A 24,993-nucleotide genomic window follows, 5' to 3' on the forward strand; every position below is an offset into this window, starting at 1 on the left:
GCTGAGATTGAATGGAAAAACCTCAGAGATGATGAAGAATTTAATATTTGCTTGTTATGTTTTTCCTGGTGGGATGAGTTGCTACAGCTTGACCTTCTGGGGCTTGTTTAGATCTCTCTGCCCAAGTTTGGAAGACAGGCCCTGGAGAACACAGGTTCAGGGAAAAAGCCGCCCTGTTAGGTGCGTTTTCAGCGCGTTCCTTCTGTTGGGCACAGTCGTGCTGCCCAGGACAGCAGCTGCGGATGGGCAGCACTCTGTGTTCCCCTTGAGCTCTACTCCCACGCAGCGAGCGCTGCTGAGCCCGGCTGAGAGGCCACTTCGGGAGCTCCCAGGGGGTACCGCACACGGCGGCTGTGCCCAAATCCCGGCAGGGCAGCGGGCAGCCAGCGTCTGCAGCCTGGGGCGCTCGGGGAGCGCCGCGCCTCGGGAGCCCAGCGGGGGCTGAGGGGACAAAGCCGGCGCGGCAGCGGCGCCTCTGTGCCCTGCCCCGGAGCTCCGGCCCGGGCAGAACTACATCTCCCGGCGGGCTGCGGAGGGAGGGCACGGCCGGGGGGTGGCCCCGGAGGCTCGGGAAGGCTCGGGAGGCTCGGGGAGCGCGGTGCCCGCTCCGGCCCGGCCCGGCAGGTGAGAGCGGCGGGCGCGGTCCCGGGATGGGGGGGGCCGCGGTGCGGCGGGACGGGCTGGGCTTGGGATGTTCCGCGGCGGGATGCGAGCGGTGCCCCGGCGGGGAGAGGAGCCTCAGCTTCCCATGCAGTAAAGGGAATCCGCTTTTTCAAGCGATTCCGTGTGCCCAAGCCCGCGGGCGCTGCGCCGACGGCCCGTAGATGCCCGGGATTTAAAGGGAGCGCGGTACTGCGCGTACTCCTAACAATGGGAATTGTTCAAGTCTGAATAACGCAGTGGGTCGTCTGGGGACTTTTTGTTGGTTTCGGGAACAGGAAGGCCCAAGTCTGCATTCCTGGTGGGGGAGTGAATGTGGCATTCCCAACAGCTTGGTGGAGCCAGGGGTGCTTTTCCAGCGTTAAGGTCCCTGATAAGCGGGACTTACCAGTGCTTAGGGAAACAACAATTTTAGTTAGCGTTCCTTGGGAATGTGGCCAGGTTTCCCTGTTTAGTTAGAGTAAGTGGCTTTAACTATTGGCATGTAAATGGTTTCTGTTTGGTTTATTTACTAATTTCTAAATGGGGATATGAAATTGAGGTTTTCTTTATTTACGGATAATTTTGCCAGACCTGAAAATGGTTTGATTGAGTACTTTATACATAATTCCCTTTGCTGAACAAGCATTTTAGGCATGAGAAGAAAACCTTTTAATGCACGTATTTTGATGCATAATTGAGCAATCTGCAAAGACTAAGCAAATTGTGTACTCTCTGCTCAAGCTGGGTTCAGTTTGTCAGAATTCAGTTGGGATTTCGACTGCCCAGCAGTTAAAACATACAATTATCGAATGCATTGCTTAATTTTCCAACTCTATTGAGTTAGGCTGCTTTCTCTTCCCTTCTTTTCCTAGCATAACTTTATCTAAAAGAAGAGAATTTGCCTAGTTATTTTAGGTGAACCTACAAGATAGGATCAGTCTTAGAAGCCAATGTCTCAAAGCTACGTAGAGAGCCACAAATGCAGAGTTCATATTTTGATTGGCACTGCTCTTTGCAGATGCTGTGCTTCTCCCCTGAAGCGGATATTACTCCTGTTTGAAGTAAGCTAAAACTGAGGCTTGAGTGCACAGATTGCTAATGTTTACTGAAAATCGATGGAAGATAGCCCCAAAAGCAATTAAGCAGCTTTGAAAATCAATCCACAGTTGAAGTTGTCCAAGGACGGGATTAGATCTTTGTCAGAGCTGAAGTCTTTGTGGGGAAGGTTCTGGCACAGTGTCAAGTTCATGGCTCTTTGTTCTACATCTTTTCCAGTCTGAATTCATATAAAAACTTGTGTGTGATTTTCTTAAACTCTGCTGGCTTGTTATTTCTTCCAGAGTTTGTTATTTTATTTCGTGTGATCTAGTTTTGAAGTAAATAATTTGAAATAGAGCACGGTTGGTAATAACCAGTGCAGCCAGAATCCACATGCAATTTCTCTGTATGAATTGCCCAAAATAGGTATTGGATTACTGGGTGTTTTCAAATGCTTTTTTTCCCCCTGTTGATTTACTGTACTTCAAGTATTTGGTCATCCTGTAGGGCAATATAATTCTTTTCAGCCCATTTGTTTATCCAGGGTTTCAGCAAAGCTTTCAGGCCTACCTAGTATTTTTAGGCATGAAGTGGCAATGTTTTAATCTTGTAAGCACTGTGAAACAAGCTCAGGCTCCTTGGTGGAAGGACCAATTTGTTCTGAGTAATTACAACAGGTAAATGAAAAGGTTTGGGGTAATAATTCTGGAATGGTGATACTCCCAGAAAGACTTGTTGCTTCAGTAATAGTTTGTCAAGTAATTTGTCAGTGGAGAAGTAGCAAAGCAGGGCGGGGGGTGGTAGGTGAAGTACATTTTATAGCTCTAGGCAAAGTAAATTGATTATCTTACATATTCCTGTGCACATTTCTTGCATTATAGTTGGGAGTATTCAAATTCTGTGGCCAGATGAGAAGAGGTAAAGCCTTACCTTTGTGGTGGAGTGTCCACTACTTCTTTGAGCCTGCAGGAGTATTTTCTTCATGCCATGCACAATCCCAGATCCAGGGCAGTCTTCTTTAAAGTGCAAGTTCCAAATGTGGCAACTAGATCTCTAATTACTGTGTAAGTCCCTGAAGAAAAGTCACTTGGAAAGTAGAGCATCTTGCTTCTCTCTGAAGAGCTTTGGTCTGCTTGTAATTAATGTTGAAAATACTTCTTTCCCTTCTGAATACTACTGCTAAAAAAGTCCTGGATTCTTCCTCTGAACACATTATTTTTAATTAAAAGCATCATTGTGTGTGTAAATGGGTATTTACATAAATAGTAAAGCACAAACCATCTTCTTCTAAAGCGGCATTTGCTTTAATATCTTGGTCATGCTAGACATAGCAGGACGGCTGACAGTGATGTGACTATACCCTGGGGTTTATGGTTGGTTTTTTGAAGCAGCATTCTCAGTTTTTATATGTATTTAAGTGCATTGTTATTGATTAAATGCTTTCTGATTGGCAGGCCTGGGAATATTTTAGTGGAAATTGTGGTGGCCATGCTTTGTTAGTTGATTTTTTCAGTAGTGTATTTGCCACAATGAAGCAATTACCTGTGATCATGTTTATGAAGGGATCCTGCTGGATTAAGGAACAGGAGCTGTTTGCTAGGTTTCCTGTCTTAAAAGTGAGCTGTTTTCCAACATTCCTCCAACTTTTTTTTGTTTTTTTGAAACATCTCTGTGGGGGATTTTTAGGTGTAATCCATGGGACAAGAAAGGGCTCAACAAAGTATTGGGGTTTGTTGTTCTTTCTCAGTCTCAAGCAATTCTTCTCACATTTATTGCACCCAGCAGTCAAATTTTGTTCATCTTGTGAATTCTGTAGTGAAGACACATAACTCTTGCTCTCCCTGTTTGTTCTGTATCTGCAGCCTGGGTGTGCTTTGCTGTCTGATAGAAGACAAGTCTTCCTCTCAGATAAAACACCATGTATGATGAATCAGAACCCAAGCTCTGTTGAAGGACCTCTTGGGTGCTTCATCCAGAGTGTTAATTGCTCTAGTCTGGTGGGTACAGGTCGTGCACTTTTCTAGATGAAGGCCATGAATCCAAAACAGAACTTAAACATTTGTTATTAAGAGTGAGATGAAGTAGTAAGAATTGTTCTTGTTACATGTTTACTCTGGCACATCCTTTTGGTGTTGCAGTTATTTGACAGAAAATGATGACTACCATCTGTTCCCCTCCTCTGGCATCATTCAAAGCTCCTTTCCTTGTTGGGAATGAAGTCTTCATAGAGAGATAACAAGTTTCGATCTCTTCCTGTTTCCATAGTCACAATTAATATTCCTTTTTCCTTTTACACTTACGGCTCTAGGCAAAATGAATTGGTTGTCTTATGTATGATTTTGCACATTTCTTGCATTATACTTGGAGTATTCAGGCTTTGTGGCAAGGGAGTCTTGTCTCCTAGAAAAAGAAGGAAATCTGAAATAATAGATGAGGTAAGGAGTCTCATCATAGAGGTAAGAGGAAGTCAGACATTGTCAAGGAAGGAGGAATTGTGGCATGAGAGAAAAAGAAGGAAATGTGGAAAAGTTGGGCATTACAGAGGACTGAGGTCATCTCACACTGAGGAAGGAGAGAGTCTCACACACAGGGAAGAGCAAGTCTGGCACCATGAAGAAAGAAAAGAGTCTGGCATCAATGAGGAAGGAAGGAGTCTGGCATCACAGAGGTATGATGGATTTGGACATCTCAGAGATAAGAGGGAGTGTGGCATCACATATGACAAGTGAGTCTGGCATCAAAAAAAAGCAGGAAATCTGCAGTAGTAGAGGGAGGAAGGAGTATCATCATGGAGGTAAGAGGAATTGTGAAGGAAGGAGAGTCTCATCAAAGAGAGGAAGGAAGGGAGGGAGGGAGGGAGGAAGGAAGGGAAGGAAGGAAGGAAGGGTCTGCCATCACATCTCAGTGCAGAGGTAAGAGCGAGTCTGGCATTGTGAAGGAGGAAGAGAGTGGCATCATTGAGGAAAGCAGGGAGGAGTGGCATCACAGAGCTATGAAGGAGTTGGACATCATAGAGGTAAGAGGGTATGTGGCTTCCTGTAGGAAGGAGGGAGTCTGGGATTGCTGAGAAAGGGAGGAATCGCCATAGAGATAAGAGAGAGTGTGATATCACAGAGGAAAGAAATAATCTGACATCATAGAAAAAAGCAGGAAATCTTCACAAATGGAGGAAGGAGTCTCATCATAAAGGTAAGAGGGATACTGGTGTCAGAGGTAAGAGGAAGTCTGGCATCGTAGAAGATGAAAGTCATCTTGGGTCACAGCCGAAGGTGGGAGTCACAATCGCAGGGGAAGGAGCACATTTTCATCCATGCTGCCCTTACTACTTGGAGTTGTGATCCTGATTTAAATTCACAATGTGCACCTCATCTGTCTTGCAGTTTGCCAGAAAATTCCTCTGGCAGTCTTTATATTCATCGTTTCCTTCTCTACACCTTCTTTTAACTGCAGGGTTGTCATGTACTTTGTTCTTACATACCTCAAACTACTTGCACTCTTTTTCTTCCCCTCTAAAGCACCACATATACGTCAATTCTGCATGTTTTAATAATTAAAGGTTTCAGTAACACAGTTTTCTAACAGTGCTAATACAAAAAGCTTGTAAATCTGCTAGCTGAAAGATCTTTCCCTCCCTGATTCCATGGAAGAATCTTCAGAGACTTAGACTAATGGAAGATCCTGCAGTAAATAGAAGGGGACATGCTGTGCTGTACCACCAAGCAGCTTGGGATGAAAACAAGTCTTATCTGGAGATCAGGGTGGGCAACACATTGGCAATAATACCATGGCAGGGAAGGAGGGTAACTTTTTACTCTTCAGTACTGGAGGATTTGGTGAAGCTAAAAATAGAGCCCTAATTTGCCTTAAGACCTGAGGAGCAATTACCTCAATCTCGTTTCCTTATCTGTAATATCTCACTCTTTTGGTTCTATATCTTCATATATCTCTATCTTTCCACCCCTTCTGTAAAATGCAGATACTGGCATAGGATGAGGAGGTTAACCTCATTATTGCTAGAAATTCTAGTGGAAGGCAAAACAGAACCATGTGCTGGTCATAATTTCTTTTCAGACACTAGGAATGAAATGTTGAAGTAAAGCTCGATGTTGTTTGGACTCTGTTGGACTGTGTCATTTCGTTGGCTGGATAGTGGCTAAGAACTGTTTAAAAAACTTGTTGCTGGCATGGTATCCTTCTCTCTTTTAACTGTTAGATGGAATTTGAGAGAGCACTGAGAGCACTTTCAGCTGTGTTCACCCTCCATTGTATGCCAGGCTACTGTCACTTCTCTGCACCTGTGCAAAAAACCTGTTCTTGCTGGGATTTGAGGGTCATTAAATAAGAGTTAGGGCTGGATAAGATAAATAGGATAAAATCTTTGCATGATCTAACCTTAATGCATTATTATGGTAGTTTGAACAGTTCTTTCACCCTTAATCATTGTGACTGAACAGTGCTGATTTAAGAATTCTTTCATGGCTTTTCTGTCTGCAGAGTCTTAAACAGAAATTATTGCAGATGGAGAGTGCATCTCCTTTCTCCTGAATCATGCACACAGCCATTAGATCACAATAATGGGCATCACACAGATCCCAAGCTGGATTCTGTCAGTTTGAGTTTATGTAGCCCAAAGGCTTTTTTTAGACCCTTGAAAGGGAGTGGGTTTGTTCAAGCATAATAGAAGCAAAATAAGGAAAATTGAGATAAACGAATCATGTTTTTAAGGACCACAAAAAAATCTGTGGGGCATGGCTTTGAAAGAGCAAGTAGTGTTTCTTAAATATGTGTTCTTGTAAATTGACTTTCTTCCTCTTAAGAATGTGGTAATGCAGTATTTTAAATAGTGATTGGGATACCAGCTTTGACTGGCCAGTGGTTACATAAATATGCTGCCCCTGGGTGAGGCAAAGTGGACAACAGTGAACTTGGTCCCATACAGCTTTTCTTTTATACTTAGCTAGACTTGGGTCTCAGTGCCTGTGGGCTTTCAGGGTAGTACTGGAGAGTTAACAGTTGATTGTCATTGTAGGAAAAATGAGGTGGGAACGTGTTGTGTAAGGCGCTCAACCACTACCCTGGAATAACGTGCCTGGAGGACTAAGTGCTGTAAGTGCAAGTTCTGGGTGATGCATTCGGGCACCCCCAGAGCCTAAACTGGCCCTGTTGCTTGTTTCTGTTGTCCAAGGGACAAAGCAAGTGAAGAGCTGCACGGGAGCAGTGCCTCAGTGCCACAGGCATGGGGTGTTCCTCAGCAGTGTACCCCCAACCCTGTCCTGGGAGCAGCATGCCCCACTCCTGGCAGAAGCCTGAGAGAGTGTGGTTTCCCCTCTTTTGGGGACGTGACCTCACTCCTTGCTTGTAGCCTTCTAATTAGGTTCCTTCTGTACTGGCTAATTTCTGATTGTGAACAGTCTCGAAAAAAACCTGTAAAATAGGACGATACCATCTCTTCCTGCTGTTTTGGAGATAGCATTGTGTGCCACCTCCCTGTGGCAATAAAAAAATGTAAATGCTAAATTTCTTATTGAGACAAGCCAGAAACTCTGTTGGATTTGTATTTCCTGTCTTTGATTTGCTTTCCTGAGTAGGACGCTTTATTTCATCCCATGCCTGCCTCCCCTCCTCCCCTACAATGTTAATGTATCATTTCATGTTCACCTGGGAGATGTTATCACTTGTATGCAAAGCAATTTCAGCATTGCTAAGCTATTTTCAAGCTTGTCATAATGCTCCATAAACTACAGAAGTAGGAAGGTTTTCTTCTACAAGTGACTTGATGGTTTTCTGTTTCTGGTGCTACATAATGGCAAAAATGTGATGCCCGGAGATGGTAGGACATAGACTGAGGGTGAAGCTGTGGGGGTTGTGCCATGTCTTAGTCCCTTTTAAGCTGTGGCAGTCCTCAGGGACCCTGTTACAGGTGCCATAAGTTTTTGAAGTCCTTCAGTGGGGTTATTGTTCCTTCAGGGCTCTTGGGAAGAAGAGTAACCTGCAATTGCTGCTCTTTGGGCAAACCCATGTGTGAACAAAGACACTGCAGCAGAGAGGTGCCTTTTTGGTAAAGCCTGATGTGGGACTTTATGTAAGAGAACAAAAATAAACAGAAAAATAACTTCTAAATTGAGCTGTTCTCTCTCCTGCAGAGTAATTATTAATCAATAAACCCTGTATCTCTGAGAGTGTGCCAAGTGCTCTGAGCTCCCTCGCAGTGTGCTGGTAAACCAGTCTTGGAGAGAAAATGTTATTAACCCTAAGCTGTGATTAACTGTGGCATGTGTCTGAAAGCAGCCTTTTCCTGGTCTTAAAATCAAGAATCAAACACGGTTAGAAGGGAAAAAGGGGTTTTACCTCAGTATTTATTTTCAGGATCCTTAGGTGCGCCGTGTCTGGGTGGAATGCGCTGAGATGCACACCACAATGCACACCCACGATAGACCTGGTATAACATTATAGGTCTCACTAATTAGCCGATCTATCAAAGATTCCCCAGTGAGAGGCTTGAGTGAGCCCCCTCCCCAAGGAGCCTTCCCCCTGGATGGTCCTATCTTAGTTTACAAAGTGTGTTGTGGAGAGGACCTTGGGGTCTGGGGCCTTCTGATCCCTAACTATGAGGCTTCTAAGGTGTTCAGTCTCCTAGCTTGACAAAGTAAGTCTAAGAATGTAGGCTAAAAAACCACTAAGAATACAAAAAGCTATAAAAGGTATATAAAAGGGGTATAAAAGAAAAAGCAAAAAATCATCATGACATCAGTCTCACAGCCTTGCTTCACCCATGCAGCAGCAGTTTTGCGCTGGCAGAGTTTGGCAGCACCCCTCAGAGCTGCGGGTGTTGTGCATCGTTCACAGCAGCTGGGTTGTGTTTGGGCCAGAACGCGTTTCCAGCGTTAGGTTGAAGGTCTGAACAGTTGCTTATTCCTCCAACAACGTGTTTGAGATGGGTTCTAATGCTGCAAGGCAAAGATGAGTGTTTGCTTGTAGAAGGAGGTGGGGACTTTACTATTAAGCTGTTTCATAGATGACCTCTCTGAAAATAAAGAGCGCTGTTCTCTCGGGCATCTACTCCTGTGTATTGGTGAAGACAGAGCAAGAGACAGGACATAGTTTTGATGTAAATAATAATTGCTCTGTTCCTGTGAGCCCCTTAGCTCTGATGTTAATGCACAGACAGAGGACAAATCAAAATGCAAAAAGGTGCTGAAAACCAGGACTATTTCCTGAAAAACTATTTCCAGTAGGGAGCAGTAAGACACTGTAAGGAAGTTTTGGGGTCTCCTTGCAAACATATTTCTTGAGATGTGCTTGGCCTTCTTCAAGAGGAGCTTGGTTTTGGGCTATTTACTGGGCCCATTGCATTTCAACATTTTTCTTTCAAAACATGTTTTTAAAGCAGCAAACCAAAAGCATTGTTCCTTGAGCTCTTTAGGATAAAAGTACTGTCTAAAGTGTTTAAGTGCTGTCTGTAAACAATATCCACCCTGGGGTACAGCAAAGTCTTGGAGCCCAAGGACCATGGAATAAATGGAAATATTTCCTTCTAAGGTCTTGCCTTTGGTCACCTAAAAAGAGGGAAAAGCCAAACCAATACATGAACTCCCTTTGAAGTACTGGTTTATAAAGGCAACGTGCCAGTGTGGTTGCATCAAGAGACTTCAGACAACAAAACCACCAGCTTTGTTGTTGACATCTCTGAAAACTGAGGGTAGAAAAGTGTTACTGTACCTGTTTGTCCTTCCACACTCGTGGTGCTGTATTGCTGCAGCTGAAACAAGTGTTAAGGAGCTGATAGCTTCCATTTCACCACTGATCTCAGCAGTGATTAACGGAGGAAATTCTGGTGCAGATGCATCACGACTGAGGTTGCTTTGTGCTGCTCAAACAACACACAAGAGTTCTAGAGAAGTAGCTTGAATAGTGAACATGGGAAATCACTGCTCTGAGTGGCCTCCTCTGGGCCCAGGCTGGAGCTGTTGGTTGGAACATGCTGCCTCCCAGCAGCTCATCCCTCACAAAACAATCCCCTCGAGTGCGCTGTGAACTGGTGCGAGTCCAAATACTGCTGACGCACTTGGCCCTTCCCTTCCTGGGCACTCAGAGAAAAACGTGACATAGTTAGAGCTCTGGGTCCCGTGTTCATTATAATCAGGAATTTTACAGGCACTTTCAAGGGAACTGAGAGATTGAATACAGAGGGTCTCTGTGTTAGCAAAAGATAATCCAACCGATACCAGAGGCAGCTGCTTCCAAGTCAGGATGACATCTCATGCAAATCAGTTTGTCACCAGCTCCAACTCTCTGCAATAGAAGACAGGATTCTTGTGAGACCTGAAGCTGGTTTTGGCACTTACTACTGGATTGTAAACAAGCTCGTCCTCAAGTGTGTTTGGAATTCACTGCAAAAATGGGTGTCTGTTCACACAGCGCGTTCTTTCCACACGCAGTCCAGGGCGAATGCAAAATACACACATTTGCACACAACCCCTCCCCAGGTCTTGTGCTGAGAAAATTCTGCTTTTTCAAGTGTCCTCCAGAGCAGATGGGGGGAGCAGAAGGTTCTGTAGCTCTGGGTACTCCAGTGCCTTAGGACATGAGAGTTTTGTGCTGAGGAAGGGGCTGAGGTTCTGTTCCTGGGCAGAGCAGTTCCGTGTTGGGTGCTGTGCCTCTGTCGCTGTGCTGGCAGAGGCCGTGGTGCTGATGCAGCAGGAGCCAGGAGAAGGAGTGCTCTGGTTTTGTAGGTAGCCCAGCCATTCTGCCTGCCCAGCGGGGCTGGCACTGACAGCAGCACTACTGTTTGTCGGGGGGCTTTGGAAACAGATTGGAGTTGGCCAAGAGTTTGGATTTTTCTGTGTGGTGTTTACACAGTTCTGGTGGTGAACCTTTCCAGTCTAGACGCGGCCTGAGTTGTGTTGTGATTTCAGGGGAGTTGCTGGTTCTCTCCGTGAAGGCTTAGGAGTAGAAATGTTACAAAATACTGTGGTAGGTAAAAATCATTTCTGTACAAAGTGCTCTGAGGTTTTTAGAAGCCCCTCCAGTTCTGCTTTGCAGTAAAATTTAATTGTGCTCAGGATGCTCCTAAACTGCATTGGTTTGTGTGCTGAGGCAAGCTGAAATTGGATAAACTTTTTAATTCTAAGGTAAGTTATGGCCTGGGTGTTGTAAAGGTGGGGAAAGAGTGTTGTCTTGTGCTCCAGGTAACATTGTGAAGAAAAACAAGTGGCAGAAATTATGGGAGCACCAGTGAAACAAATAAATCAAATTTTCTCAGTGCCTATCATTCCCAATAGCTCCAGCCTCTGAGGATTCAGGCACTTGCAAGGCTGTAGCACTTGCATGTGTGAAAAATAGTTGCTTTTTTTTTTTGATAGCTTGTTCAGTCTGCACAGGGCTTGGCTTCTGTACAAATGTTTTAATGGGTGCTTATCTTGACTTATTATTTATTTATTTATTGTCAGCCATTAGAAAATTAAACTCAATAAGTTGACTAAAACCTGAGCTGTCACATAAAGGCACTTAAATGATTTAATTCAGTTTCATTCCTGCTCTAATCCTGTGAATTCCCGTTAACTTGTGTTAAAATTCCTGTTTCGATCCAGGAGTAAATTTGGTGCATTCTGATGACTCTTTGAGCCATTCCAGAGCATCAAATTACTCTGCAGCAGCAAAACCAACAAAACCTTCTGGCTCTAGAGAGAATGAAGATGTTCTGGGTCATAAACAATCCTTGCCCTACAGAAGTTTTTAAATACTTGATGTCTTAGCAATTCCCCAGCAAACGAGTGTTTGAAGCACGACATTCTTTAAAATTATGCATTAAAATGATGACAGTACTGTTCCCCAAACCACCTTACAAACATTTCTTATACTTAAAGGCATGCTTGAAAACATTAATTATTAAAGAGAGTCTAAGTGTTTTTTCTACTTGCAGCATGAAATAGTCCAAATACATTCAAAATGGATTTTTTTTCTTTTTTTTTAAGGTGTTCTGTTTGACTGAAGCACAGCAGCCCTGCAGCAGGGTTATGCAGATGTGCTGCGAAATCAGGTTGTTCTTCACCTTGACAGAATTTTATCCCTTGGGAATGTGATCACCTTTTAGAGCATGGGCTTTTGTTTTCTCTTTAAAATAGTTCACAGGGAGAAGGAAGGGGAAGGTCCAACTACCCTTTGCACTGCTGTTCAAGGGTTATGCAAATATATCCCTGCTCCACTTCCTGGCTGACTGGGAGGTACAAGGTGGCTGCTCTCACACTGTTCACTTTTTATTCTGTGTATACGTGTTGTTTTTCTTTCCCTCCAAATCTACAGCAGTAGGTGTGTAAGCCTTGCTGAAGGGATGCTCTGCTTTGGGATTTGTTGGGAATCTAGAGCTTCAGAGGAAGAGAAAGCATTAAATGTGAATTACATAATTATAATTATTAAGTTATGTTATGTTTGTTATATTTACATTATAATGACTCTTGAATTGCCACATAATCTCTTTACTTGCTTTGAGTTCTGTTTTTATTATAGGTCTTTTTATTTAAAACAATTCTTCCCCATCTGAGTAGGTTAAAACATTCTGTTTCAGAAATTTCACAGAAGTATCGATGTCATGTGAGTGCCAGAAGATCCTGTAGCTGGAATCCTGTCTAAAAAGGGAAAACCTTTGTAGTCTTCACAAAGAATGTGTGTCTCCCTGAGCTGATTTGGCTTAACAGAGGTCTGCTCTTCTCTTGCAGGCATTATGCTGCTCGAGGTGGTCCTGGTCCTGGGGACACTCCTCATCTACTTCTTGTTTTCCAAAAAGAAAGAAGAGACACTGCCCTTCAAAGATGGGTGGTGGGGCAAGGGACAAAAGCCTGTGACTCAAGAAGACACAAGTGTTCGGCCATTTAAGGTGGAGACTACAGAGGAAGAGCTGAGTGTAAGCAAATCTCTGTGCTGGGGGGAGGGAAGTAAGAAATGGCCAAATAAATGCAGGACGTGTTTGGAAGTAATTTTTAAATTGAACCAGTTGAGTGCCTGAGATGTCCAAGTCTTGGGGGAAGGGATTTTTCAGTACTTTAGAAGACAGGTATGAATAGGCAGATCTCACTGTGTCATTTTGTTCTCAGCTGGCTCCTGCAAAATTGCTGGTAAATAAACCTACTCTGCAAAGCCCAATAAACATAAAAATGATATTACAGATTACTCAACTCTGTTTTTCTGTTTGTGCATTTTCGTCAGTTTGTGTAGACCAGAATAAGAACAATGTCGTTTTTTCCCCCTTTCTTTCCAAAGCAATTACAAATACCTCATTTTCTTGACTGCTTTATGTTTGCAGCTGTGTTGGATGCTGATTCTTCTGTAATTAATAGTCTACTTTGGTCAACACTAAATTACTGTGGTAATTACAGTAAACACATACGTTGCAGAATTTGTTGGATAGAAAGATTTTGATTGTGAGTGTTTAAGCCAGGGATTGAACGATTTCATAGGTCTTTGTGGAGTCACGGTTCAAACAATACTCATGGGATTGCTCATATTATTAATTTACAATAGATTCCTAATTTCTCAGCAAGACTTGGGTTTTTTAACACTTTGCTTGCCCTTCTTAGTAGTATCAAGGGACATTGATCTCTGTTATGTTTTCCCATTACACTGCAGATGCTAAGCTGGATAATTTCTAACTTTAAAATGTTTGAGCAGGGTTAGATTTCCAGACCTGCCTTTCACCCTCAGCTACTCTGGGGTTCTGTTTGTGGTAGGAAGGGGCTCTTGGCAGTCCGTCCCTGCTGAGTGATTTTAGAGTGATCTTGCAGCACCATTAGCAGCCCCTGTACCCCTGAAGTGCAGTGGGAAGGTGACTGTCATTGTTATTCCAGACTGGCAAACTATAGTATCGGTCTAGTTTCACCAACTTTCTGTCTATGCAAAATCCTTCCGAGTGTTTCCCAGAGAAGACCTCCCACCCCTGAGTCCGGGAAGGAAAGCAAAAGATTTGGGCCAGATTCATGCGTTGATTGTGAGGAAAGTACCCTGGAAATGCAGCAAGACTTAAAACGTGAAGCCACAGCAGTGCCAGCAGAGCGTCTTGCCCTCTGTGGTTGTCAGCCTGGCAGACAGGTTAGGGAGCCCTGCAGAACAAAGGCTGAGAACAGCTGTGAATGGAAGAGGAAGGAGGCCATCTGGAGGAGGAAAGGAATTGGAACAGCTGATGGAGCATCAGCAAAAGGCACAGGTGTCTAATTAGGGATGTTATTTCCATTGTTTCCATTTCACTTGGGAATAACTAGAAACCATACACAGTAGAGCCCAAGGCAGCAGACACAAATGCTTTTAATGTCTGTTCTTTCTTTTTCCCTGTAGGACTTATTTAGGAGACTTGACCAGGCTCGATTCACTGAGCCACTGGAGGACAGTTGCTTCCATTATGGGACTAACTCAGTGCATCTCAGGAAGGTTGTGTCCTACTGGAAAAACCAGTTCAATTGGAAGAAACAAGTTGAAGTCCTCAACAAGTACCCACAATTCAAAACAAAGATTCAAGGTGTGTAGCTTTTACCCTTAAAATATAAACAGTAATAGATACATTTGTCTGCAAGGGAACTTGGTGGGAAGAAGGCTCTGGTTGTGTCACGTGGGCCTTCCCTCTCTGGCTGCCATGGTCTGGATCACTGGCATCACTGCCGAAGCAGCAAGGAACTCCTTCACTGTAACTGAGGCCTTTAGGACAAGGCATGACAAATAGAATTCCCTGTGCTTGAGCGGGCTGTCAGCTGGTGTTAGCAGGAGCCAGGCACGGGTGTTTGGAAGCAGAAGTGGATCTTAACATGTACACATGTTCCCTGACTCGCATGCAGTCGTGCAAACATTCCCACAGATGTCTCCTGATGCTTCGTGGAGCTGCCCAGCTGCTGCTGTCACAGTGAAGCCATCAGCCTGGCAGCCCTCCTCAGCTGGGCAGGATGTCCCTGCCTGGCAGGGCAGATGTGCTCTGCTGCACCTCTTCAAGCATTCCCAGGCCTAGGAATGCACAGTGCCTTTCCCCTGGGGTTAGTGTGCTGCCAGGTGTGAGGGGATGGTTCTTCATTCAGAGCACACTGCACCTTTCCAAAGAGTTCATTCAGCCAAGCTCTGCTGGTGCTGGAGCTTGGTCAGACTGGGCTTTTTCAAATGCCTGATTTAGGGTGGTGCTTGGGTCTTTTGGGGCTGCAGTTGTAGATCTAGAGCACAGCAGGCAATTGTCTGACATGATGGCAAAATTTAACCTTACCAGAGGATTTTGTTACATTTTTACTTGCACCCATAGTTGTGTGTTATTTCAAATGGTGCAGTATGCCACAATATGTTAAATGGATTTGGGACAATAAATGGTGTTACGTAGTGGTTAGAACATAAAGCATTTATTTAAGTGATGTTAGTGCTGAAAAAGATAAAACCAAAAAGCCTTCCCTTAAAAAAGAAGAAAAAAGCGCCATCTGAGACAAGAAAGGGTGAAGCAGCTAAGGACAATGCACTATGTATAGCAATGGGAAGGGAAATGTCAGTGTTGGGAAAGATTACAGAGGGGAGATATGAAAAGACAAGGTCAAACATTCCGTGTATCAGATTCCTACCTTCTGTCATCACTTGAAAGCTTTTCAGAGAATACAGAGATTCACAGAAGTGTCAAGGATGGGGAAATCTCAAGTCAGTGAAAGAGGGTGGGATTGCTGGTGAACTGGAGTTGATGTGAGTAAAATATGCTAAAATACATCAAGAAATGAGGCATTCAGGCTCTGCTGGGAACAAATTCCTGTTTCCTGGAAAACGAAGCCCAGAGTTAGTTTGAGGAAGAGCAGTTCACCTGAAGCAGGTAGTGCAGTGCTGCGTGAAGCTTTCCTGCTGGAAAGGATCACAATGGAAACCACACTGCAGTTTTTACCTTCGTACTGAACAACCAGGAGAGTTTCCCATTTTGGTTTACTCAGAGAGATATTGAAAGCTTTGGACAAAGGGTAGGAAAGAACTACAAAAATGAACACTTTAACTCTCTTTTAGCAAGGCATAAAATCCTTGATTCGGCATGACTGGCTTATCAGCTGTTAAGATGTGTGACCTGATTACAGGAGGCTTCCACAGGCAGAGAATACTTACTGAGGGCTTTTAAAATGCCTTTTGCTGTAGCATTTAGGGTCAGTGGCTGGGGATACAAGCCAGACATGTTCAAATGGAAAGTAAGGCATGAACAAAATGAGGAAAGTGATTAATGCCCCCAAACCAACAGCTGCAAGTTGTGATGGATTCCCTATCTCTTGGTGCCTTCAAGCTGCTGTTGTAGGCCTTTCAGGAAGAAAAATCTGTGGCTGACTGAGGCCTATCCCGTGCCATGTAGGGACATTTGGGTAAGATTTAAGGGCACTTGGACTAAATGACGTAATTGTCTCCTCTGCCTGTAAGCTGTGTGAGTCAATGTGTTACTGTTGGTAGATTGCTTCACTTCTATGTCTTAATTTGCCAATTTATTTTAAACCAGAAATAGCCAACCTCATTTGGCTGCTGTGATGCTTAACTGCCCGTTATAAAGTACTATAAGGTCCTTGGATAAATCTATCCAGAGAGGTGCAGTGTGTTTGCACGCTCACAAAAAAAAAAAAAGGACTGGAGAAAAGCTTTATTCATCATCTGTTCTGTGATTAGTTTCAGTGCCATGGTAAATTTGGGCGTGCTAATTAATGATTTTATTTTTTACAGGCATTGATATCCATTTTGTTCACGTAAAGCCTCCTCGTTTGCCTGAAGGCCAGGCTGCAAAGCCACTACTAATGGTTCATGGTTGGCCTGGCTCATTTTATGAGTTCTACAAAATTATCCCTCTCCTGACGGATCCCGCAAGCCACGGCCTCAGTGATGAGCACATTTTTGAGGTCATTTGCCCATCTATCCCTGGTTATGGTTTCTCAGAAGCACCCCACAAAAAAGGTATGTCACATGAGAAGAAACTGAACCCCCACAAGCCCAGTCTCACAGTGAGACAGCCTCTGTTAGCAGAACAGCAACTCCTGTTACACACTTCTTGTTTTCCCGGTGAGGAAGCAGAGATCCTGTGTGTCATGTGGGAGGAGGGAGATAAGGGGGTGATTTTGGGTGACATCACTGGCTAGTTTCTGGAGCAACGTGTAGATGGATAATTTTAAAAGCACCATAAAAAGCTATGAAGTGACAACTCAAGAATTGTAATTGCATCCACGAATTGTCTGTGAGTGAGCAGGCAGGGTAATTTAATTTACTGCTGTTCCTTTTGGGTGTTTTGAATCCATATTTGACAGCATTGTACAAGTAGGTGAGAAGGAAGAGGTGAAACGAAGCAGTTCATGTATCCATGTGGCAGATTGTAGCCAAATACCTGCTTGCTCAGCTTGTGCTCTGAGGGATACAAACACAAGCTGCAGCAAATTGAAGCCAGGAAGTGTTTAAAGTGCTACTGAGTTTAGCATTTAATTACATGTGCGGGTGAATGACCAGCAGGGGAAGGTTGGCTTTGCTTTTTTCAGCTTCCCTGGCTAAAATTTACATGGTCAGTGTGCAGAAGCAGTGCAGAAGTGCATCACTGGTGGAAACAGGAGTTTCCAACTGTCATTAAGAGAAGACTGTGCTCCCAGCAGACAAAACAGAAACACACTCCTTGGGGAACTCTCTGTGCCTCTGATGGGGCTCAGATGGAGTATGGACAGAGCTGAGTTTAAAGGACTCTGGCAGCCCCGTGGTGGGGCAAGTGCATGGACAACTGGGAGAACACCAGTCAGCAACAAAGGCTGGAGTTTGTCCTCCTCATGGTTTCTGCTTGCTCTCTACACCCTGCCTGGATGCTGAGCAAGGGCTTCCGTGTAGTCAGTCAGACAGACAGGCAAGGAGAATTGGACTTGAAGCTTTTGAGGAACTTGAACGTTGCCTTGATGTGGAGAATCAATGCTTCAGGGTCAGAAGTGTGGGTGGAATTAGTACGAAATAGTGTTCTTTTCTTCTAATGCAGACTTCAATTCCGTGAGTGCCGCTTCTGTTTTTTATGAGTTGATGCTCAGACTGGGATTCAATGAGTTCTACACCCAGGGTGGTGACTGGGGCTGGCTCATCTGCACCAACCTGGCCCAGATAGCTCCCAAGTGAGTACCCCGTTGGTACAGCTGGTTTACTCTCTGAATAGTTATTTCTTGTGCACTTGGGAGTTCCTGCCCAAGTCCTCACTGTGTAGCTTCTTTCTTTGATGCTCAGTGTTAAGCAATGATGCAAAATTACATACTTTAGTTTATATTAAATGCTTTTTCTTTCAAACAGTTGTGCAGTAGTTTTGTAGTGGCCTCGCTGAGGTCTGGACTGGGACACATACCTGTAAAGAAAAACAAGGGAGGATTTGTGGCTTGGTGCCCTGGAGTGTGTGCTGATTACTGACAGTTGTCCCTCTGACTTGTCATCTTTGTGTGAAAAGCCACACTAAAAGGGCAGCTGAGGTCATGATGTAATTAACAGGCTGGAATTCAAGTATGTCCATTTTAAGTGTTACAGGTCACAGCACCAAGCCTGGCAGAGTTCAAGAAGCGTTTGGGCAATGCTCTCAGGCACGTGGTGTGATTCTTGGGGCTGTCCTGTGAAGGGCCAGAAGTTGGACTTTGATGATCCTTGTGGGTCCCTTCCAACTCAGGATATTCTATGACTCTAAATACAACAACTTTGAGCTTTTGTTAACTTTTTGTTAACTTGTGGGGCTTTTTCTGTTTTTGTCTTTAGCCATGTGAAAGGTCTCCATTTAAATATGGCCTCAGTTTCAAAGCTGGGACTCACTCACCTGCTCTCTGTCCTGCTGGGCCGGTACTTCCCAGGGCTCTTTGGATTCCAGGATGAAGATGTCAGGAGGATGTTCCCCTTCTTGAAAAAAGGGCTCTACAGGATCTTGTCGGAGTCTGGCTACGCTCACATACAGGCTACAAAGCCAGATACTGTTGGTAAAACAAACAAAAAAACCCACAACCTTTTGAGCTCGGAATACTTAAGTCTCTTCACTTTAGTTGCACTTTCATAGACACAAAATGTACTGCTAAAAATATGCAGAAAATAATTTGGTTTTGCAGTGTATCTGCACGTTACAAACTGGGCATGCTCCAAGTGCCACTGACTTCATTTTCCAGTTTTCATAAATAAAATAGATTGTTTAATATTTTTCCACTTCTGCTATCACTGGGGGCTGCAATTCCATTTCAAATGCAGCTCTGCTGAGAGCAAAAGATAGTTTCTTCTCAGAGAATGGATCACATTCAAATAATGTAAACTGCAAGAAGCTTTTAGCTGTCTCAGCACACAATGTAGCTTATTTATTATAGGGATAAGTAATACCTGAGAAGTAAAATCAAATTTCACTTTCACTCATTGTTCTGAATCACTTGGAGACTTTAAAGGAAAAAAATTGTAGCTATGAGTGTTCTTTCTAGGCGAGCTAGTCACTCAGATGGTTTAACTACTCTAAGTATCTGAGTATTAAGTGTTTCTATTTTAAAAACATCTTTTGTGACTGAATTGGACAACTGAGTCAGGAGTACTGACTACATTTTAGTTTAGTGCAGCAGCAATTCACGGATGGATTTTATTAAAAACATAGCTAAGGAAAATATTTCGTAATGGTTTTCCATAAACTTACCTCCAGAGGCAGGTATGCTCTTAAAATGTGTAGGCAAAAGGATAATTTTTGGATTTAAAATAATTTTGCTTCCGTTGGGTTTTGGTTTCTAAAAATTGCCAGTCTTTTGTGCTTTAGGGCAGAGAGGAAAGCTAATAGCTGAGAGATGCCGAAGCCATGCTCCTTTGCAATCAGAATTTTGGCTGATTCTTGTCCTTACCAGTCGTGTGGTCTGTCAGAGCAGACTGTGCAGACTGGGAACCAGCAGCCAGATCATGCTTTGGGAGCTGGAGCATTCCTGCAATTCTCAGGACAAAGAAGAGAGGAGCAGGGCAGTGGCAGGTTCCTGAAAGGAGAGAAGAATGCTTTGAAGACATTTCTGACAGAAATGCCTGTATTCCAAGTGCTCTTAGGAGCAGTATCAGGGTTTTTTCTATGTAAGCAGATGTACTCCACTCACAGTAAGCAGGTGAGAACAGACTACTGCTTGCCATGTCCAGCAGATCTGGAAAGTGTGCTCAGCAGAACTTTTTCAAATACTTGCTATTTCGGTTATCAGTAGTAGTTGCTTAATAACTGAAATTGCACTGTTGTGTTTAAATAGCAATTACTGATGAAATTGTGCCAGCTGCAGCATTAGGCATCTTCCTGGAAGGCTGGGTTGCATGGGTGGAACTTCAAATGCATTGCTGTTCCTTGGGAACAGCTTTTCCTCATGTTTTACTGAGAAGCTGGGACAGTGTACGGTCCCTGTATTTCACAGCACTGGGATCTGTGTGATCCAAGTTCCAAGTGCAGGTGTGTTTTTTTCTGTCCAAGGAAAGCAAACTATAAAATCTATATTAAGGCTTGTTCTACATGAAGGCAGTTTGCTGTTGCTAATTTAGAAGATGGACTGTTTAGTAGAGCCTTGCTGTTCCTTAATGACTTTCTAATAATCCTTAAAATGTTTTTGCTGTTAGATAATGCTGCAAATCCTCTTGGTCATGTGTAGGCATGTGGGGTTTGGCTCTGTAATGCTGTTTAATACATGACAACTTCCAGATTAATGGAAGCAAACCCTCCTTGGCACATAGAGCTTAATCTTACTAGCTTACCAGAAAAAAAGAAAAGGCAGCAGAAATCCAATACTGTTACATCAGTTCAAAAACGTTCAGTGTGAACTAATGTGGAGCCTGCTCCTTTGCAGATACTCTCAGTCTGTGATTTGGCATTAAATGGCTCCAATTCATTGTACTACTTTATTTATTTAAGAAAGCAGCTGATGGAACAGCTCTGTAAAGTTACATCCCCTGTATTATAAATAGGCAGCTGTTCTAACACTCTCAGTAGTTGCATATCACCATTTTAGTTAAATTTTCCTCCTCCTTTACAGGCTGTGGTTTGAATGACTCTCCTGTAGGACTGGCTGCATACATCTTGGAGAAGTTTTCTTCATGGACTGATATGGAATTCCAGAATCTAGAGGATGGAGGTCTGGAGAGGTAAGCCCTTTCTCTCCTGGCATTTTGGATGAGGTGATTAAGCCCAGAGTCACAGCTGAAGAGGTTTGTCTGAAGTGGTCACCTCACACCTCAGGGAGCCTGTAGTGACCACAGCTGGTGCAGAGCTGCCCTACAGCACACAGAGAGGCAAACAGGCCATGGAGGGTGATGAATTCCCTTCCCGCTTCGATCTCCTAAGAAAAGAAATACACCCTGCAACTCCTGGATATTAAAAACTGACTTGGGGGAAGAATCTCATTAGGACCAAAAGTTTAGCCCACATTAAAATGCTGGGAACTCATGATTCATTGTAATACTAACAATTAACTCACTGTGAATTGGCTTTGGATTGATTGTTACTGCTTCATCTACCTACCATTTGCTAATAAAGGATTATGTTTAGTGTGCAGCAGAAATCAGAGATGAAACTCCCTTTGAGAACTACCTGGCAGGAATGGAGAGAGGGGGCACGCTATGGAAAGGCCCAGTGGCAGCAGATTTGAATGGACTGTTTGCACTGCATGCAGCTGATGATTTTATATGAAACATGCACTGTTTACAGCACTTGTTGGGGTATGATGGCTGTGTTGAAGGCTCACAGTAGCATTTCAGATTATCATTAGTAAATGGCACCAGCTGTTGCATGTGCTGTTCTGCTCCCACCCTCCCAGTCTGTGGACAGCCATGCTGGGGCATAAGGTGCTTGTTGGAATCTGCCCTCAGGAGGAGTGTAGGAGTTAAAATGTCACTTCCCAGTCTGTCTGAAAGCCTTTAGCATCCTTAACTGGTCACTGGCAGACAGAGGGGGAGTAGTAACTTCACCTCTCCACTCCTAACCAAGTTAACTGTTTTTTTTCCCTGTAACTTTTTCTTTGTTTCCTTACAACCAAACCAAAGTCAAGTCCCTGCTAAAGTGATGCACATCAGTGTTCAGGTCTAACTAAGCAATCTCTTGGGCTTGCCTCTTCAGGAAGTTCAGCCTGGATGATCTGCTCACCAATGTCATGATCTACTGGGTGTCAGGCTGCATTGTCTCCTCGATGCGTTTCTACAAAGAAAACTTCCAGAAGGGGATAGGCACACAGAAACATGAAAAGTAAGCGTGGCTTCTTCCCTTTAAATATTTTGCCCTGATCTTAATTTTATGGTTGCAGATGGATTGCTCATGCTTTATAGGTTTCTGAACGCTGAGGGAAAAGACTGCTCTATCACAATACTCCTCTGCAAGACAGACCTGCTAGCTGATGTACTGTGTTGTGCTTGCAAAACACGGTGCTTAGGTAGGAATCCTGAACCATCAGTGAAGAGATCTGACTGGAGGCACTGCTTGAGGGCCTCCCATTCATGGAGCATCCATGTACTTCCCGATTTTATTTCAGTTACTAAATTAGTCTGTGAGTGAGTCATGCAGTCAGTTTTGTTTAGTTTAGTTGGTTGTAGTTTTTGCCCATTTCTGGACACAGTTTGCCTATTTTTGCAAAAGGCTTAAGTCCTTCCTTTGGAAGCAACTTCAGCCTACTGACAAACTGCATCATTCAGGAGTCAGTGAGACTGATGTGCCTGCTGCTGCTCACACTCTTAAGACAGCAGCTTAGTTGCATATAATTGTGTGAGCTTGAGTATGAGTGAAGGCTTAAACCTGCCCTGAGGTGTTTGCAACCACAGCTTAGTGCCATGGTATTTATTTAGCTGTGAAATGATGCTCCCAGGAAGCTGACTCAGTTCCTGAAGCTGTTGTGGCTATGCTGTGGGCAGTATCTTGCTCTGGTTCTGCCTGCTTGAGATGAGCTGTGTGAGCTTCTACGTGCCTAGAGGACAGAGTCTCAAAGTCTTGTGTAAAATTCTGATCTCAGGCTTCCAGTGGCTACGTGCCCAACACTTTTTGTATCTACATTTTAAAGTCTGTCATTTCTGACAATGCAGCTTATGTGTATGGGATATTTAAACCTAGAAAATGTGGCTCTTATAACGAGCACGGATCATTCCACTTTATGAGACTCTTCCCCTCAAATCCAGTCACTTCCTTATACATCCTAATGTTCAGAATGTTCTGTATTGTGCATTTGTGCCAGTTAAAAGCAAGAGCTACTTTACAAGGTATAGCCTCACATTTAGAAACGTTGCTTCTGAACCAGTCTAGATTATTATTATTCCTCTCCTCTCCCCCCCTTTGAAGTAGTTCTTCCCCTGCCTCCCCTCCAGTTCTCCTGCCAGGCTTAGCATATTTGGGTGGTTATCTTCTCTGTAAATCTCTCTCCAGCCCTTACAAATTGTGTGCTTGCCCCTCAATTGGAGCCTTGTGTGCAGCAAGAGGAAATTTGCTGCCCGCCACGTCCTAGGGCTCCCCGCTCTGTTTCCATGCTTCTGACCTTCATGCTGTTCCCAAGATCTCTTGCAAAATTGCTTTAATATCACTGTATGCAAAAACAAATACAAGTTTTTTTCCTCAGGAGTTAGAGCGTTGTCTTTACTTTTAGGATATGGAAGTTGAATTTTAATTGCCTAACAACAGTGTGCCCAACTGTTTAAGAGCATTCCCTTGGAACTTTTGATTTGTTGCAGGTTTAAGTGTTTGGAAGATTACAGTGATTCTCTCTCCTCTCTCAGGCTCACAGTACAGGTACCCACTGGCATTGCCTCCTTCCCTAATGAAATCCTGCACACACCCCAGGCTTGGGCCAAGAAGAAATACACCAACATTGTCTCCTTCCACTTCATGCCTCGAGGTGGCCATTTTGCAGCTTTTGAGGAACCTGAACTTCTTGCTAAAGATATTCTGCAATTTGTGGGGAAAGTAGAGAAAGAGCAACTCTGGAAAAAGAAAGGGGAATAACTTCCCTAAGAAACGGCAGGGTAGTTACTTTTAGCTTAGCACATATACAGGGCTTACTAAGTGTACTGTAATCCATGTAGTTAGATCTTATTATTGACCAGATGTGAGCAAGGACAGCAAGAAAAATGCAGTGTATCTCGATGAGATACTGCCATGGGGACCAACTGATTTTAGGTTGGGCTTTTTTTTTTGTTCAGCTAGGCTAAGAAAGTAGCATGAAGAGTACTTGGCTGTCTTCTAAAACGTGTTCTGTAGTATTCTTGACTCTTGCTTTGAGATTGAAAAGTAGACCTCACAACTGCTAATGTACCTAGTAACAGTTTAATTGTTATGAAAGGCCTTTATTTTCATGGCAGCAGTAAAATTTGAGTTGCTGTAAGTATGAAGTTCCTCACTTAAAGGGTGGGGAGCAGCCTGGCAGGACTTAACTTGCATGAGTGCATCAATCAATCAATCAATCAGTCATCATTGATGATCTACATTACCTTTAAACTGCCTTCTGCTGGCTGCCTTTCTTTTCCAGCCTGGGCTGTGGAGCAGTTTCCTGGCTGTGAAGGAGCTGGAGTGCCCTGTGCCAGGCTCCTGGGATATGTGAGGAGCAGCTGAAGCACACAGGTGCCTGTAGCTCAGACCAGGGGGAGGGGTTGGGTAAGAGTAGCTACCTCTGCTCTGAATTTGTACTCTTAAGCTAAATCATAGCCTTAGGTAGGCTCAACATGCTGTGGCTTTGTGCTGCTTTGGCAGGGTATTGTAAATACCTCTTACTAAAGAATAAAAACCTGATTAATTCAAAATTAAAAGAAAAGTGCATTAAATTTTTTAATAACTCCTCTTTGATTCTTTTAATTTTCTTAACAACTGAGATTTTGCTTGGTACCAGCTAACAGAAGCATCAGTTCAGAACCTATCAGTTCTGTACTGCATCTGTCACAAAGGTCAGATTGAAGGCAAACTGCTCAAAGGAAATTGAAGGGCTGTATGGTTTTACCAGCTCCTGTCCCTAGCGTGTGTAGTTGAGCTTCAAACAGGTCTTAAACCATATCCAGATGACTGATTTCAGTGTGGTTTTGTTCTCCAGTCACTTCTGATGTCCTTCTGTACTTCTGAAAGCACAGGGAAATACAATCTATCAATAGCACTTGCATGGATTAGTATTATTTCACAATCTTAATTGAAATGGAAGCTAAGAGCTGCTCAGCGGATCCGTGCTCCATCCCACAAGGCTTTAGACTCTAGCATACCATGTAGTTTGTTTCACAGAAGGGAAGTGGACCCTCCTGCTGGGCACATTCAAATCCTAGTGCTGAAAGCCACCACCAGCCGTGGCAGAAAATCATTAGGGCAGATGGGCTGTGGACCAGCCCAGATCAGTTTTCTGAGCAGAGATGAGA

The 24,993-nt window shown here is 43.7% G+C and overlaps 1 protein-coding gene across 3 annotated transcripts; it reads left to right on the top strand.

Moving 5' to 3' along the window:
* The first annotated feature begins 331 nt into the window (after nt 1-331).
* Nucleotides 332-24,417, top strand: EPHX1 (epoxide hydrolase 1). Of its 3 annotated transcripts, none has more exons than XM_042051476.1 (9): nt 335-624; nt 12,396-12,580; nt 14,005-14,185; nt 16,372-16,599; nt 17,651-17,780; nt 18,403-18,617; nt 20,661-20,769; nt 21,740-21,865; nt 23,377-24,417. In XM_042051476.1, the coding sequence occupies exons 2-9, from the start codon at nt 12,401-12,403 to the stop codon at nt 23,600-23,602; spliced, it is 1,395 nt and encodes a 464-aa protein (XP_041907410.1). In that variant the 5' UTR covers nt 335-624; nt 12,396-12,400; the 3' UTR covers nt 23,603-24,417. The 3 variants fall into 3 exon arrangements, with proteins under 3 accessions (XP_041907412.1, XP_041907410.1, XP_041907411.1); XM_042051477.1 differs by lacking the exon at nt 335-624 and adding an exon at nt 11,967-11,988; XM_042051478.1 differs by lacking the exons at nt 17,651-17,780; nt 18,403-18,617 and having other exon boundaries at nt 332-624.
* The last annotated feature ends 576 nt before the right edge of the window (nt 24,418-24,993 follow it).

This window comes from Corvus kubaryi, unplaced genomic scaffold (genome assembly GCF_017639235.1).
Source record: "Corvus kubaryi isolate FWS band 111438036 unplaced genomic scaffold, C.kubaryi_AGA036_p1.0 76, whole genome shotgun sequence".
Classification (NCBI taxonomy): Eukaryota; Metazoa; Chordata; class Aves; order Passeriformes; family Corvidae; genus Corvus; species Corvus kubaryi.